General features: G+C 38.5%; 1 protein-coding gene across 10 annotated transcripts in view; it reads left to right on the top strand.

The window, feature by feature from the left end:
• ST7 (suppression of tumorigenicity 7) overlaps nucleotides 1-17,903 on the top strand; it is a 288,195-nt gene that overhangs the window by 240,866 nt on the left and 29,426 nt on the right. For 7 of the 10 annotated variants that reach the window (XR_003679746.2, XM_028489838.2, XM_028489837.2 and 4 more), the window contains 2 exons: nucleotides 8,294-8,366; nucleotides 9,833-9,935. Coding sequence is in view for 9 of the 10 variants with exons in the window: in XM_028489838.2 (XP_028345639.1) it covers nucleotides 8,294-8,366; nucleotides 9,833-9,935 (176 nt within the window). In the remaining variant the exon portion in view is untranslated. Of the gene's footprint in view, nucleotides 1-8,293; nucleotides 8,367-9,127; nucleotides 9,264-9,832; nucleotides 9,936-13,405; nucleotides 13,806-17,903 lie in introns of those variants that run through there. The other 3 variants (XM_028489842.2, XM_028489841.2, XM_028489840.2) reach the window with 3 other exon arrangements.

The raw sequence follows: 17,903 nt of genomic DNA, 5'->3' as shown, positions 1-17,903 counted from the left end.
GGCCTCTCACCGCTATGGCCTCTCCCGTTGCGGAGCACAGGCTCTGGACGCACAGGCTCAGAGGCCATGGCTCACGGGCCCAGCCGCTGTGCGGCATGTGGGATCTTCCCGGACCGGGGCACGAACCCGTGTCCCCTGCATCGGCAGGCGGACTCTCAACCACTGCGCCACCAGGGAAGCCCCTCTGCCCTTTTTTGACTTGAGGTGGTTGAGAGATGAACGCTGGGAAAGCCCTAAGATGTGAAGGAGTAGAATGCCGCTGGAGAGGACTGCCGAGGTGATTTCAGACTCTGCGAAGAAACAGAATTCTATCCTTCAGGGAGACATATGCAGGGTTTTCCAACCAATAAGGATAAAAGAGTTTTTAGAGTTTGGTTTTTCTTCTTTATACAACTAATGGGAATCCCAGTGCAGAAACTTTTTTTATTTCCTGGGTGATCAAAACTTTCTGTTTTGAACTATAACTACTTCATTTCATTTGCTCTCTGGGGATCTCTTTCTTAACTATGTAAACCCCGTATAACCCTTAGATAATCTGTCTTTCGGGGGCATGTAACTAAGACGTTATCAAGAGCCTGCCAGGATTCATGTAGCCCACCAACACCTGCCTACTTCTGCTGAGTCATAACAACGACATGAGGAGGGGAAAAAAAGTGGAATGTGGGGAACAGGTGGAAGGTCCACCTAGTCTTTAGAGGTTGTGAATTTGGAGCAGGCGATGTGAAGTCCTGCACCTGTCAATCTACGAGTCTCATTTGCTAAAAGCAAAGTATCTGACAAGGTCTTATCTTACTGATACTTTAATTACAACCAAAGTAGACAAAGCCTGAGAGTAGTTAATACCTTGGACTTAATTCTTACCAAAAAGGAAGCACCTTAAAGGAGAGCATGTTACCGTATAGCTTATAATAACAACAACGAGAAGTCACACCCTTTTTTTAATTCAAAGGAAAGATAAATATAAAACCATAAATGGAGATTCAATAAATACTTTGTGCGGACACTATGTGGCATAGGAGATACAGAGATTTTTTAAGTGGAAATTGGTTCACGAAGGATGAGAGATTCTAAAAGATGAGATTATAGTTATTCCCACTGGGAAAAAAATTAAACACAAATGATTAAAGTTTATGAAAATATCAGAATGACAAATAGCTAAATAAGTATATACAAGTGAGGTAGAAACCTGTCAGCAGGTGTTCTGGGTGGCTAAAGTTCAGGGGAGGCAAAAGTCTCAAGACTTTAATTGTGAAGCCATTTTCCAAGGAAAATGATAAAGTATAAGAGAATGATGATAAGGAAAATAAAAGCAAGTACCACATTGGCAGTATGGGGTGGTGACAAAGACATGCTATTGCAAGACCATCTCTGTCACTAATTAGTTAGGCAGCTCTTAAGTATATCATTTAGCTTCCCTGGGCCTGTATTTTTTATCTGTAAAATGAAAGATTTTTGAGGGCTTACCTTCACAGTCGTGTGCTGTTGTCCAATTCTTTGATTTATCTTTTAATACTACTATCTGGATAAGAAAGTAATGTGTTAATAAGTTAATAAAAATATACACCTATTCACTCCTATTTTCTATTTCCCCTCAATACTTTTGATTCTTTTTTTTTTAAGAATTTCAACAAATAGATCAATCCCAGCAAAATTCTAGAGGAGAGAAATATGTGGTTTATGAACACTTAGGAAAGAGGTGATTGAAGATCTAGCATGGATTTACTGAAGAAGTTGTGTGACATAAAAACAGATGAGATAGTACATGTGAAAATATTTGTAGTCTATACAATAATATTTAAATGTTTCCTGTTAAGGCCATTTTTTCTTTATATTTCTGAATTAGAGAAATGCCATGAAAGTATTTGTATCTTTATTTAAATAAAATATTTGATATTTATTTAAATAAAATATTTGATAAAATATCAAATAAAATATTTGATATTTGATTTAACATCTTATTGGAGTATAATTGCTTTACAGTGGTGTGTTAGTTTCTGCTTTATAACAAAGTGAATTTTGATAATGTTTTTAATGCTGTCTTTTTAGGTAACGTGGAGCAGTGTGGTTATGATACCTATTACACCATTAATAAATGGTATAATTTAATGGTATAATACCTATCATAACTATTAATAAATGGTTGCACATAGATCATTGCAGACCGTTGCAAATTTAGGGTGATCTCTAGAATACCATTTTTGGATTCTCTCCTTGGTATTGCCATGGTCAGTATGTTTTTAAATCAGACCTTGTCAACAGCATAGCACAGTTAAAAAGCGTGTGTTCTGGGGGAAGCTCATATTTGTTCTAAGTGTGTGATGTTGGCATATTTCTTAACTGTTCTATGCCTCACTTTCCCCATCTATAAAACAGGGCTAGCAGTAGGTCCTATCTCATAGGGTTGCTCTGAGGATTAATGTGTGTAAGTGATTAACACCAGTGCCTGGCACTTAATAAGCCCTTGATAAATGTTAGCAGTAATTTTGATGATGATAATAATCATATGGGGAGGAAGGTGTACTTACGAGGTATATGGAACAAAGCTGTGAGTGGTAGGTTGAGTTACAACAATGACTGATAGCCTGGACTAATATGCTGAAACCATTAATACTTAATGGTTTAGATTTTATTTTTTTATAAATTTATTTATTTTATTTTTGGCTGCATTGGGTCTTTGTTGCTGCATGCGGCGCGAGCTTTCTGTAGTTGCAGCGTGCGGTGGCTTCTCTTGTTGCGGAGCACGGGCTCTAGGTGCACGGGCTTCAGTAGTTGCGGCACATGGGCTCAGTAGTTGTGGCTCGCAGGCTCTAGAGCGCAGGCTCAGTAGTTGTGGTGCACAGGCTGAGCTGCTCCGCAGCGTGTGGGATCTTCCCAGACCAGGGATCGTGTCCCCTGCATTGGCAGGTGGATTCTTAACCACTGTGCCACCAGGGAAGTCCTAGATTTTATTTTAAGAATTAAAATTTAATGGAGTCAAATGTGAAATCCTGCTCATAGGTTCAAAAATTCTCACGGCTGAAGTAAAAGAGAAAAGACCTGGCTTTGGCTGAAATTGGTTTGAATAGAATCAGAGGGGTTTTGTTGACCACACGACCATAGGGACAAACTGCTTCAGCTGCTCAGCTTCAGGGCCAGCCCAGCTAGTGCTCAGAGAATGGCCGTGGCCAGGGCTCCTCAGACTGCACATTTCCCCTGAGCTCTGTACTGTCAGGTTTCAGGGATTCAGATGATTATTTCCACTTCTAATTCTCATATTTTGAAATCACCCATGGCTCCGTAACAAAAATAAGTGAGAAGTTCTGAAGACTGTGTCAGTTGAGGGGCTGGAAGTATTTATTCTGGAAAAGATTAGGTTTAGAGGAGATAATTTAACCATCTTAGTATTTGAAAGGCCAACCTGAAAAATAATCGGATTCTGTTTATTAAACTAGGAAGTAATTTTTAGATAAGGATGCATAAAGTGAATGGAGGGGCCAGAATGACGAAAGGCAAGTAAGAGAAGGCAGCTTCAGGTGACACAGGATTGTAGGTTTGGCTTTTTTTTTTTTTCATCTTTTTTATTGTGGTATAAATTACATATTGTAACATGCACAAATCTTAAATGTAGAGCTGGATGACTTTTCACCTATGTATATACCTCTGTGATCACCGCCCAGAATCATAGAACTTTCCATTATCTCAGAAAATTGCCCCTCTAACCCAGAAGTAACCCTTTTTCTGACCTCTCGCGCCATATATTAGCTTTGCAAACTTCATACAACCACTTTGGAGCACTGTCTACCAGTTTAGACATTCATCTACCTTCTGACTCAATTCCATTTCCAGTTACATATCCAAGAAAAAATGAGGGTTATTTTTTTAACCAAAAAGTACACAAGAATAGTCACAACAGCTTTCTTCATAGTAGTCCAAAACTGGAGAACAATCCAAATAGCCATTAGCAAGAGAATAAACATATTGTATATCCACACAATGAAATACTACTCGGCAATAAAAAGGAACGAAGTACTGATACACGCTACAACATGGATGAACCTCAGAAGCATCATTTGGAGAGAGAGAAGCCAGACACAAAAGTACACTTGCTAGGATTCCAGTTGTATGAAATTCAAGATTGTAGATTTTAAGGAAAGACTTTCACAACAATTTGATTTTGTACGCCTAAGATGCTTGGAGAAAGTTCTTCTTTCATAAAAGGATCTGTATGAAACACAAGATGGCAAAGAAATGGAAGGAAAATTAAACTAACGCCAACAGTTCAGCTTTGCCGAAGTGAGAAACATTTATTCAGCATTCCTTGTTTCTACAATGAGTATGTGATGTCTCATTTACTTTGATTTCCTCCTTGGATTCTAATTCTTAAGGGGACTTTCTGGCAATAATGGTAGCTGCACACCACTTACGAAAGACAGAAAAGCACTGCACAGTTAGAGTCTGCTCATACAAAATTGGACTTAGAATGATTTTGAGTTTCTTCCTCAAAATAAAATTTCTGAATAAATTACAAGCACTATTGGAAAGCAGCTTATTTGTTGTTATTTCCTGCTTAAAACTTCTGATACTACCATTTTCATCAGTATGGTTAGTCACCCTGTTCCCCTTACCATTTTATCCATTTCCCTGGTGGCAAAAGCATAAAATCATAGTAGGCAGACAAGTCTATGGAGATAGAGAACAGATTAGTGGTCACTGGGGGACACGTATGGGTGGGAGGGTACAAATAAAGAGGTAGCGTGAGTAAGTTCCTTTGGAAAAGTTGTGTATTTTGATGGTAGTGGTGGCTACATGAATCTAGCCTTGGGATAAAATTGCATAGAACCACACACACAGGAATGCATGTAAAAAATGGTGAAAACTGAATAAGGTCTATAATTGACTTAATAGTACTGTACCAACGTCAATTTCTTGTTTTTTTTATGTTATAATGCAGTTATGTGAGTTGTCACCATTTGAGGGAAGCTGAAGGAAGCTTCACAGAACTCTGTGTACTGTATTCACAACTTCCTATGACCCTATAATTATTTCAAAATAATAAGTTTCATAATTATAATAGGCAACAACAACCAAGTCTCAGCCTTTTTTTTTTTTCCCTAAAGCAATGAGAAAGGCTCATGGGGCAAGCAGCCCATAATAATTAGCTTTCTCCTAAAGGTAGTGTATATGGTTTTTTGTTAAAAGTGAGCCAAAACATGCAGGTCCTGCCTCTGATTCGGATATTAGGCATTTATTAGATTAAAATACGGTTAACAATTGCACACCACAAAAGGAATACACTAACTTTCATGAAGGTATATAAATAATTTTCTACATCTGCGGGCTAACAGCACTTCGTATAAGTTCTGCCTTTGTCTATTTATGCTGTCTGTGTCTGGCTCCACCAGTGTATCCTATTTGCCCATGAACTTGCTGCAGACAATTTGTAGAAAGAATTCTTCCACTTAGCATCATTGTTATCTTTTAAAAATTCACTTATTACCTGTACGTTGCAGGAAGCTTTGGAAATGCAGGTAAACATAGAAAAAAATTGTCTATAACCCCAGCACCCAGAAATAAAAACTGTTGATATTTGGTATATATAGTTCCAGCCTTTTTATCTCTGTGCATAAAAATGCTTTTTAAAAAATATGTGAAATCATAATTTTTGTAAACTTGTTTTACTTATTGATGTGTACACAACAAATGCAACATTTCCCCAGGTCATTAAATACTTTCCACCGCATGATTTAACAACTACATCGAATTGCACCCTGTGGATGTGCAGTACCTTAGCCATTCTCCTATGATTAACATTTGGGCTGTTTCCAGTTTTCTACCATTAGAAACAGTGTCGTGATCAACATCCTTAAAGCTAAATCTTCATGCACAGTTGTGATGATTTCCCTTAGGATAAAGTCTCAGAAGTAGAATTGCTGGGCAGGCAAAATGTTAAAGCATTTGATTTATATTGCCACATTAAAAAAAAAAGTGTTGTACACAAAAACCTTATTTGAACAAGATGCTTTACCTGAAGGGTAGTTTAGGATCAGTTTCTTTATAATGATTCATCCCTCCTTAGAGACAAATTGCCATTACCAAATCGATGTATTGCTTTGAAAGAATTAAAAGAAAAATATTGAAAATATATAAATAAGTTATGCAAGAATTGTTTGCTGTTTTTAATTTTTGTTTAATAGTGAGAGCAAAATAATATACTAAAGAGATAACAAATGGAATGAACTTGCCACTAGTGGGGAATGGGGTATTTATATTTCTTCCTTTTCCCATTTGATATAGATTAAAATATTTTTTCTTTATTTTTTTAAGCATTATGACTGCACATATACCAGTATCTTTACATACAATGAAGGAGTCAGGGTAAAATTTTTTTAAATGGAGAAAATGTACCATAGTAGTTGTAACGTTGCAGAGTTGTGAATGTCCTGTCTATGGGTGTGAGGGGCTTAAAGATCACCTTTGATTAGGCATCTCTAATATTCTGCTGGAACACATCCATCGTATCTCTTTCTGCATTTCCAACTGGGTGAATGTGTTCATTTGCTTGATTAGGTAACCTTCAAAACAACATGATCATTCTCACTGAGAAGCTAAATCCTTAACAACAGGTTTTCTTTAGTTTATCAAGTGAGGTTCCATCTGTGCTGCCACCTTCGAATAATTTTGACCATTATTTTCAGTTTCAACTCCTTTCTAGGACTAATCCTTTGTTCCCACTTCATAGAAAGGTGCTAGATTGTTGCAGAAGGAACACAGATCACACCAGGAAGGGTGGAAGCAGGGCTTGGATAATTTTTAAATGAAAGGCCTGAAGTTTAAAAAAAAAAAAAAAGGTCTGAACTTTTAAGTAGAATGTGTATTATCTGCAATTTTTTTTATTATCTTCCAGTAACAATCAATAAGTGGACCCTAGCAAACAAGATAATTGATTCCTGGATTGATTTCACATACTGGGAAGTGGTTAAATGTTTAGATGTTGGAGAAGCAACAAGACAAATCCATGAGTGTCTGACATTTTTTTTTCCTTCTTAGTCATAAGCACACCATTTTACAGTATGCATATGGTGTTGAAATTTTGTTTGAATATAATTTATGAGATCAGAGTTACAAAGACCTCTCTCCCTTTCAATTCTGTGTTGGTATTTTCTCTGATTATGTGTATTTTATCAATGTCATTGAAATTTCCCTCAAAGAGAAATTACTCATGCTGGAATTGGTGGTAAATACTCATTATTGAATGAAAGATTGTTTTTCTTTTATGAAATTATTTTCTTCTGCTGTTGTCTTTTGTCTAGTTTTGGACTTTCCTTTTCATCCCTACCGTAATGTAATTCTTCTAAAGTTGAAAACAGCCCGAAAGAAACTTGGAGGGTGTTCCAGATGTTAAGAGTTCTTCTAACCTAGGGTGAATTTTGTAGCACCTGGGAATGGCATATTTTTACCTAGTCTGAATATTAAAGAAAGACAGTTCTGGTGCGAAATAGGATCATAATTTAAAAACAAGTCCCACCCCCTGCCCCCAGAGGGACTACCCTCTTTGCATTTATCTCCTCTTAGTTATACTCTGTGCTTTTACTTGCCTGTAAACTCTGTCTGAGTCTGGTACCCGTTCCCACCCCTCCATCTGAAATTTTCTATACAAACTGAAAGGGACTGTTTTTCTGGGCAACAAATTAGGCTTCCCATGAAAGGGGCTTTATCATGGGTTTGAATGAACAAAAATTGTATAGTTTTATAAAGATTTCATATATATCCTCATAAAGATTTCTCTTTCCAATTTTAACAAAAAAACTGAATATAAATTTCATGAAATCTGGTTTAAATCTGACCACTAAAGAATAATTTTAAAATAAATTTATTTATCACTAAAAAACCTTATATTTAAAAAAAAATCCAGGTAATATTTTTTTTCACTTTAATATATCATATGCCTCTTGAGAAATTTTATAAGTTAACAGAGAAGTCCTATTTGCCTTTCTTGATATCAAGGCTATTCATGTAATATTTAAATTTATGTATTTATAGCTATTCTCTGCTTAAATAAACTCAACATATGAAAAATCCATATTTTAAATAAAAGATGATTGCTGAGCAGTGTGGTGGATTTGAAATTTGAACTATTCACAAAACTATGAATTACCCTTAGTTTCACGTACCACTTGGATACATAAGGAACAGTTAAAATATTCTTAATTTATGCTCTTTAGGCTTACATGATTCAAACGCTAGTTTATTAAAAAATCATTGCTCTTTGTTTGTACAGACTTATAACAGTTCCTACTTTTTTTCTCTCTAACAGATATAAGCTTACCAAAGTCGGCAACAATATGCTACACAGCGGCCTTGCTCAAAGCAAGAGCTGTCTCTGACAAGTAAGTGGATAGCAGCCTGTGCAGTACAGATGCTGGTCTGGACCGAAGGAGATGTGTTGTCTCTGAGGGCTTTCTCTGCAAGTTTTTCTTAGTCTATGAGACCCCTGCTTATGAGCATGCATTTTCCAAAACCTGCATTTTCTTTTCTTTCACTACTAGAAGAGGGAATGTATATCGCCAGGTATTGTAATGGTGTGTGGGTTCCTAAAGAGGGATTTATATGAAACTCCATGCCTCTGAGGTGACTTTTATTTTTATTTTTTTTTTGCCAGACAGTAGATACCAAAAGGCCTGCTTGGGACTTACACAAAATGCCTTCTTTGATTCATTTTTTTGCATATTCCTCTTCCTCCAGCAGTCCAGGACGGGGTAGTAGTCATAACAAACATATTAATATGGCAAAAGGGGATGGTCATCCCCCTTTCCTTACCTCATCAATTCCAAACTAACTCCCCACCCAGGATCCGTTTACCTTGAGTCACCATCACAGTGGGACGTTTGCCCGTTTTGTTCAGGCAGGTGACTATGGTATAGAGAATTTCCATAAACACCCAAGATGACTGGCAGGTGAAAGAAAATAGATGGCTTAACTGGTTTTGAGTTCATAAACGCTTACACTTCCCGATACACTCCCTCGGTAGCACTGAAAAGCAGATAACAGGAAAAGAAAACAGCCTCTGCTGTGTCAGACAGGTTTGCTGTTAAGTGTGTGTGCACTTCAAGACCGAAGTAATTTTCTTTCATTCTTTTTTATCCTGTAGATCGCCAGTACCTACTGCAACATCTTTTCTCCCTACACAGCGACTCCAGCTTGGGAGGGCAGGGCCAGGGTTGTCACAGCTTCCCCTGTGGTGTCTGCCTGCCAAGCACAGCTCTGGAGTTAGCCCTGGGTGTGAGGTGAGAAAGAGATTGCATGGTCTGGTTTTTTTCATTCACTTGGGCAGGTGTCTCGCCCGCAGTTTGGGCATGCACACTCCCCCTGCCGGAACAGCCGCAAGCAGGCTCGCCTGCTGCTGAAGCTGCAAGACTTAACCCTCCATCGCAGCACTGACATTGGGTTGGGAGCCTCCTTTAAAATTCTCCCCAGTTCTGTTTTTAACCAAGTGCGCTCTTCTGTAACCTAGTTTTCTCTTTTTCCTACACTGTCTGCCCTTGTCAGTCCTACCCCCTCCCCTGACCTAAGCAGGTACCTCCTAGAAAACTTAGATTAGCTATTTAGACAGAGAGACTTGACAGCTGAATTTAATTCCTGCCGCGATTAGATGCAAGCACGCTTTCTGCTTCTGCTGGGGTTTTTGTTGGCCTCTGTCTGAGGGGTCACTCAGAGGTTCTGTGTAGTGGAGGTTTGGAGAGCTCATGCCTTTGGCTCGCTGTGGTTTTCTGGGCCCTTGATGTGTAGATGCCTTTCCAGGTTAATGCCCAAGCAGTGGTCCCAACTGGATGGTGTTTGTCTTTCTGCTTTTCAGATTCTCTCCCGAAGCTGCATCTCGGCGGGGGCTGAGCACAGCAGAGATGAATGCAGTAGAGGCCATTCATAGAGCTGTGGAATTCAATCCTCATGTGCCAAAAGTGAGTCTGTGGAATCCCCATAGGAACTCGTTATGAGAGCAGAGAGTGTTCAGCGACCACAATGTCATGTCTCAAATGCACCAGTTATAAAAAAGTGAATTGCAACCAATGAATGTTGAGGCCCTGTAGAGCCTATGCTTATTAGCCTTGTTTTTTTAAGTAAAAGCTACATTCAAGAGGCTTTGGGGCCCATTTTCGGGCTTCATACAGTAAGGGTAAATTGATAGACCTAGCTTAGGCAGGCCAGGTCGGGAAGCCTGAAAGTGGCAAAATGTGGAGATCCCAAGGGTGTTGATGCATTTGACAGGAACTGCACGCCAGTTATAGTCTTACTTAGAACCAACTCGAGAAATGAACCTTGTTGTGAATAAAAGTGGTAAAAAGTACTAATATGACATTCTATATCTCCATAAGTAAATGAGAGTTAATCAGTATTGGCCAGCAGATAATGAGGAAAACCTCCAAGTATGAAGAAGTAGTTTTCTTTTGACTTGTGAGTGCCATTTTAATAGGTATATATATATATAGTAGGAAATATTTGTCTTGTTAACCACATGACTGACCTATTTATAAATATGCAATATTTCCCATATAGTTTGTTAAGAATTTGATTTTAAGGGAGTCAAATCATGGCAGAGGATACTTCTGTAATCTTTTATTCAGAAGAGGAGTGTGTGTTCATGACTTACCTGTATTTGAGTACCTACTACGTGATAGGCACATTGCTGAGGGCCATTTTCAGGTCCTTGATATTATAAAGCACATTTTGACCTCTAGGAAACCTCCTGCAGTTCACATCAGGTACTGCAAGACAGTTTTCTTGGCAAAATGTCTGATGAAGACTTTCACTGGTGAAAAATGACAAAGGAAGGCTGTTTTCTTGTTTTGTTGCAGTACTGTAGCAAAAGGGTGGGGTTGGGTGCGCGTATGTGTGCCTGTGTGATGATTTATGGAGTTGCCTACTTTAATTTGTTGATATCCAGAGTGACAAAGATAAGTGATCTAATATCATTCCTGAGCTTTTACTCAGGTCGCGGTCATCTTTTCACAAAACAGGAAATTGAAGAGTGGTGCGTAGTGCCATATTTGCAGAAGGATGTATTTATCCACTCTAGTTTCAGTGAATAATGATCAGCATAGTATTTGTAGACTTAGGTATTGTATATAGGGTGGTATAAAATATATCTATTTAATATTTTTTCAGCTAAGTTAAAAAATGTTAATTCAAATTTGATTAAAATGTAAAACTAATCATGAAAATATTGTCCTGAATTACAGTAAACTTAGGTCATCAATTAATATTTATTGAATACCATTCTCTAACTACAGAGCTATTTTATGAGCTCTGTAGCTCATAAAATAGCCTTAAAATAAATAAGCCTCTTTTAAAAGTAGTATTGAGCAATAGAGTCCTAGATTCTGAGACAAAAACTTGGGTTCCAAATCTGGCTCTGTCATTTATTAGCCGTGGGATCTTGGGTTTAGCATCTCTGAACTCAAAAGTTTTCCCTCATCTTACAAATGAAGATAAAAATATAAGCCTCACCTATCTTCTTGATAAAGATCAAGTGAGATAATATGTTCGAAGTTCTTTGAAAATACTTGAGTACTATATGTTTGTAAATTATTAAAATTAGTAATATTTGGCTTGTTGGCAGCTCCTCAAGTATGGGACCTGAATCTTAATTTTTCCAGTTATACCAACCTGAGCCTTGTAATCCTGGGACACAAGATAGAAAACTGGAACAGTACTTGTTGGTTAGATATTTTAATTGAAGCTGTCGTTTAATTCTAGATAATGGTCTTAAATGGTTGAGCCTCCAGAAGAGTAGTTAAAGCCCTAAGAAATAGTTTAAAGCTGCCATGGAAGAATTTAACCTCAGTCAACTGCATTCTACTTGCAAAACAGAAGTCTTCTAAAAGTGGAAATAATTTGAAAAAGTTGAAATAATTTGATTTCACTTTACCTTCTAATCATTAAACTGAGAGAAGATAGGGCATGTAAGTAAACTGATTCTCCATCACTTTGCTTTGTTGGTGATTGTGCTGAGGGGGAAACTTGTTTCCAGGTCCTCCTCATTATTGACATTTCTGTGGGGAAAAGGCCCTGTGAGCCACTGACCTTATATATTCAGAATTAATCACAAACCTCTGGTACTCGTGTACCATATGCAGGCTACTATAAACATCTTTTATACGTGTTCTGTTTGTCGGACTGCTTGCTAATACTTTAGTAGACATGCACACACATGTGCATATGTGCACACATCTGCGTGACCATGAATGCACATACACGTGCACGCACGTGTATGTATGTGTGTATATATATGTGTATGACTTTTCAGGCAGAGAATAGCCTTAATTCTAATGAAACATCAGTGGAGGGTATAAACACATAGATTTTTGTTGTAAGAAGGGATCTTAAATGTCATGTAGGATACCTTCCCATTTTAAGCTTAAATCTCTCCTCATAATGATACTACGATAATTATGTTTATTTTTGGTTTCTATTAATGTTTACTATGTGGCAAGCACAGTGCTAACTGAACTACATATGCCATCTCATTTATTTTTCATAACAACATTGTGAGGTGTATCGTATTATTATCCCTGCTACATAGACGAGGGCACTGCAGGTTTGGAGAGGTTAAGTAATCTGCTCTTGGTCACACAGTAAGTATAAATGACAGAGCCTGAACTGATTCTGGGTTATCCAGCTCTTAAACATCTCCCTCCACTGACCCCCAGATCCCACCAGGTGGCAGACCAGCCTAGGCTTGAACCTTCAAATGATGGCGGCCACATCCCTTCCCAAGGCACTCAATTCCCTGTAGACAATTCAGATTTCTTCAGGATATTATCATGTCTTAAACACTGCCATAGCTTCTTTTTCTCTTTCACAGGAAGTTGTCAGTGGCCCACCACAGGAATTTTCATTATATACACGCTGTTTTACCCAATTATAGTCTGCTTGGAAGGAGAAAAAAATACCAAATATGATAACTGTGAACTGCCTTCCATAAATTTTCATCTTAGTTCCAACTGGTATCCCAGTAAGCATAGTTAATATTTCAACATCCAATGATAAATATTAGTTATTTACCCCAGGAGGGTTATTCTTAGCAACTCTCTTTACCTGCAAACATGAGGAGTAGGGAGTATTCCTCCTAACCACAGGACTAATCGCAGGACTGGGAAATAAATAACAGTAGTAAAAAGCCATGGATCTCTGTTCTGAAGGAGAGCCTCTGAAGCCGTTAGATTCTACACATGAGGATTTCTGAAGCTTTAGATTGCAGCAGATTATAAGGAGGAAGCAGCCCATAGGCTCATACTACAAATCGAATCGTGTTACTCCCCTCCCAAGGAAGTGCAGCAGTGTCTCCAACCCTATGGAAGGTACCAACTCCTTGGATAGTTCTTCAGGACCCCTCATGATCTAACCCAACTTGTTTTTCATTTTTTTCTAGATCCTTCCAACAGTCCACTTACTGTTCCAGAAATATTCTTCTCCTCTTCCCTCTTTGCTTCTGAGGCAGTCCTCCTCATCCTTCACCCCCACCATTACAAGTCACCACCAGGAAGCCTGTACTCTCCTTGTCCCAGAATCAGTCTTCCCCCTCTGGTCTCACTACAGTGCATTGATTATGTGCTTACTGTTCACCTCTTTTTGAGAATGACTAGGGGTATTAGGATCTTAATCATGCTGGTGATTTTCAAGAACTGGGTACACAGTTGAAGAAGACAAATCTTTAAACCATTAAAGGACTTTCCCATTTAATGTGATTAAAATAGGAGTTTTGAGTTTAAAGAGAGTTTCTCCATTTCTTTAAAGAAAATTTCACTCATGTAATGCTGGACAAATGAAGGGTAAGTTCAGCTCTGTTCTATATCTTTATCTATGTATTGGGGCACGAACCCGTGTCCCCTGCATCGGCAGGCCGACTCTCAACCACTGCGCTAGCAGGGAAGCCCTATTTAATGGATTTTTAGCTTCAGTTTTTTTCTTCCACTTTCCCGGTAAATGTGCTTCCTCACCTGCCCTGCTCTTACTCAGCTGGACAGGGTTTACGTGGGAGGGATACATTTCTATCAGTGATCCATTACTTTACACAGACCTAAGTTAATTAGTGCTTATGTGCTCTTAGTATGCTACACCTCCATCGCAAGGCTCTCCCTGTGAAGAGACACATTTTTGGTTTGCAGGATGTTACATTCACTCCTTCAGGGTGCTAAAGATAAATTTCATTTTGACAAATTTCCACAAAGAGTCTAGATTATTGGTTTGTTACAAGCACTATTAGATATGGTTTTTCCCTCTGTAGTGGTATTATAATAATAATTTTTATATTTGACAAAAGAATAAAGTCATTCATAATGCCATCATATCTAGTCATATTTAAGACTATTTTTTTCTAGCCTTTTTTCTATGCATTTTTAATACTTAGGAATCATAATCACATAGCATATTCATATTTTAAAAAATTAACATGGGACGCTTCAGTTGGACTTTATGGTTGGGAATTGGGGGTAAATTTATTCCTTCTGGGGGAGGATCATCAGATTTTCAGAGTTCTTTGACTTTAAAATGGTTATCCTCTAACTTAACAGTAAAGTACAATTCTTTTAGCCATGTGCCTTCAAACATTTTAAAATATTCTCTGGATGATTTACTTCCTTTTTTTGTTATAAAAAGTACATAACATAAAATCTACCCTCTTAACAAATTTTTAAGTATACAGCACGGCGTTGTTAACTGTAAGCCCGTCGTTGTACAGCAGATCTCTAGAACCTTTTCATCTTCGTGACGGACACTTTATACCAGTCGAACAGCAACTCTGCATTTCTCCCTCCTCCCAGGCCCTGGTAGCCACCATTCTACTTTCTGCTTCTATGCATTTTACTACTTCCGCTACCTAATATAGGTGGAATCATGCAGTATTTGTCCTTCTGTTACTGGCTTATTTCACTTAGCATGTTGTCCTCCAAGTTCATCCATATTGTAGCATAAGGCAGGATTTCTCTCTTTTTTTTAAGACTAAATAATATTTCATTTTGTGTGTGTGTGTGTGTGTGCATATATATATATATATATATCACATTTTCTTTATTCGTGCATTTGTTGATGGAAATTTAGGTTGTTTGCACTTCTCGGCTACTGTGAATAATGCTGCAGTGAACATGGGAGTGTAAATATCTCTTCAGGATTCTGTTTTCAGTTCTTTTAGATGAATCCCCAGAAGTGTGATTGCTGGATCATGTTTTTAATTTTTTGAGGGGTCTTCATATCGGCTGCACCATTTTACATTCCCCTAACAGTGCACAGGAGTTCTAGTTTCTCCACTTCCTTCCTAACACTTGTCATATTCTATTTTTTTGATAGTGGCCATCCTAACATGTGTGAGGTGATATCTTATTGTGGTTTTGATTTACATTTCCCTGATGATCTGTGATGTTACCTTTTCATGTACCTGTTGATCATTGTATGTCTGCTTTGGAGAAATGGCATTTCAAGTCCTTTGCTCACTCTTAAATCGGGTTATTTTTAAACACTGAGTTGTAAGAGTTCCTTATTTACTTGGATATTAACTCCTTTTCAGCTACGGTTTACAGATATTTTCTCCCATTTCATAGGTTGCCTTTTCAACTCTGTTGATTGTTTCCTTCACTGTGCAGAAGCTTTTTATTTTGATGTCGTCCCACTTGTCTGCTTCTGCTTTTGTTGCCAGTGTTTTTGGTATCATATCCAAGCAATCGTTGCCAAGACCAGTGTTAGGAATTGTTTTCCCCTATGTTTAACTCTTAATGCATTTTGAGTTGATTTTTGCCTGTGGGGTAAGATATGGGTCCAGTGTTATTCTTTTGCATGTGGATACCCAGTTTTTCCAGCAACATTTGTTGAAGAGAATGACTTGGTTCTTGCCTCCTCTAATTGTAGACATCAGGTTGTGGTCAACTCCAATAGTGAACCTCTTTGGGCATAAAGAGTTTTTGCTCTTTAAGATTATTTTCTTAGGATAAATTTACAGAATGAGAATGACTGAGTAACATGTAGAAGCACTTCAGGGTTCTTGATATCTATTGCCAAGTTGCTTACCAAAAAAATTGTAGCAGTTTACACTCCCATCAGCTGGTGACTCCTACTTTTCCATTTCATCACACCTTCGCCAGCATTTAGCAGTTTGTCTAAAAACAAAAACGAAAGAGAGAGTGAGAGAAGGAAAACAAAAATTATGATTTTATTAAGTACAGATGGAATTCTGTTCTTTTCGTTTGCATTCCTTTGCCACTACTAGTAACGTGGAACATTTTCAGCCATGTGCGTGTCTGAATTGTCAGGCCAAGTATGTAGAGTTCCTGTTATTACTGAGAAAGCATTAATTACAATGATGGTGCAAAGGGTACCAACATAAAGGTAGGCAGACCTATCAAGTATTATTGAAAGAGTTCAAAAGTGTTCAAAACAAGGACACCCACTTCCTGTCCATGGGACCAGAGGGAAGGATGGGAAGGAGGAGTTAATTAGCTCCCTGCCTGTTTCCATTTTGATAAAATGGGGATAAGAGTGAAGTCTTCATAAGGTTGTTGAAAAGTAAGTGGAATTACACTGTGTAACTCGTTCAGTGCATAGTAGGTGCGCGATACGTGCTGGCCCTTTCATCGCCGCTTCCCTTGTACCTTCAGCTCTATTTCTAAACTTGCATGCTGGGTGGAAGTAGAGGCTGCCTAGAAACATGCATTAATGGTACTTCTTGGACCACCCTAGTCTGAAGAAGGATAACTAGAGAGTGTAACAGTGGCACTACGGTGCCCCGACCTGGAGCACCCACAGGTTCTCCTCAGGCCTCCAGATTTGAGAGGAGGCTGTAGCACGTTCTGGTTGCAGCTGTTGTCTTCAGGGATTTCCAGTTTGTAACTGCTGGCTAAGTCCTTTGCTGATTAAGAGGTACCCATTTCTGACCTCTGCCTTGTATTCTTGTTCTAGCATAGCCATTCCTGCTTCCGCCACCAAAAAAAAACCCCAAACAAAACAGGAACGACAAACTAATTAATAACGATTTATTATTTTTAAAGCAATAAACAGTTTTTCCCTCCTAACGCAATCTTATGTGAAACCTCGATGAACAAAGTAATTAAAAGTAGAACCACTGTGATGAAACTGGAATGAGAAGGCTGGTAGCCCTGCAACCCCAAGGCACCTCTGCATACAGTTTAAAAAATAGCAGAAGCCTGTGAGCCCTCACCACCACCACAGGAAAACCCCCAGCTTGCGAGGTCCCACGCATAGAACAGGAGGCCCTACACCCATGCTGAGCCCCAGCTACTTGGGATGCTTGGGTGTTGTGGGTGGAGCTATCGAGGGAGAAAAATCACCAGCACCGATGGGGGAAAGCTTTCTTCTTCATCTTGCCTAAAATCTCGGCACTATTAAACCTCGGGCTCGTCTTACTGGGCCCACCCAGGGACCTGCAGGGGGTGCAGTTGGCACGCTGAGGGTGCTGGCGGAAGGGGGCTCACCATGCTCCTAAAGCTTATTTACCAACAGAGCAGCCTGAGCTTGACAGAATATTGAGGTGAAGATCTAGTTTTTAAATTATATCAGAGTATGGAAAGAAAGTCGTGAGAAAAATGGAGAGCAAAGAATGAAGAATGTTATGACAGAAATGCATTCCCATTAAAAATTTGCATTTTTTTTTTTAAAAAGCTCATATCATGTTAATCTAAAATTTCACGGGGATTTCGAAAGGCTCGTGGGGGAACACATCCTGGTAAATGTATATGCCAATGGAGTGTCCACAGGACCTTGTTATAATGATGGAAATTCTATTTCTTACAAACACTAATGCAGGCCTCCCTTTATATCTTGGTAAAGCTGATTGACAGAGTATAAAATTGCTTTTTAATCCAATTTAGGAAACAAAATGTGTAGTGGGTTTTAACATTTAAAAATGCTTGAAGCGTGGAAGC

This window comes from Physeter macrocephalus, chromosome 5 (assembly GCF_002837175.3).
Source record: "Physeter macrocephalus isolate SW-GA chromosome 5, ASM283717v5, whole genome shotgun sequence".
NCBI classification, from domain to species: domain Eukaryota; kingdom Metazoa; phylum Chordata; class Mammalia; order Artiodactyla; family Physeteridae; genus Physeter; species Physeter macrocephalus.
This window is presented reverse-complemented; position numbering and strand designations above follow the sequence as displayed.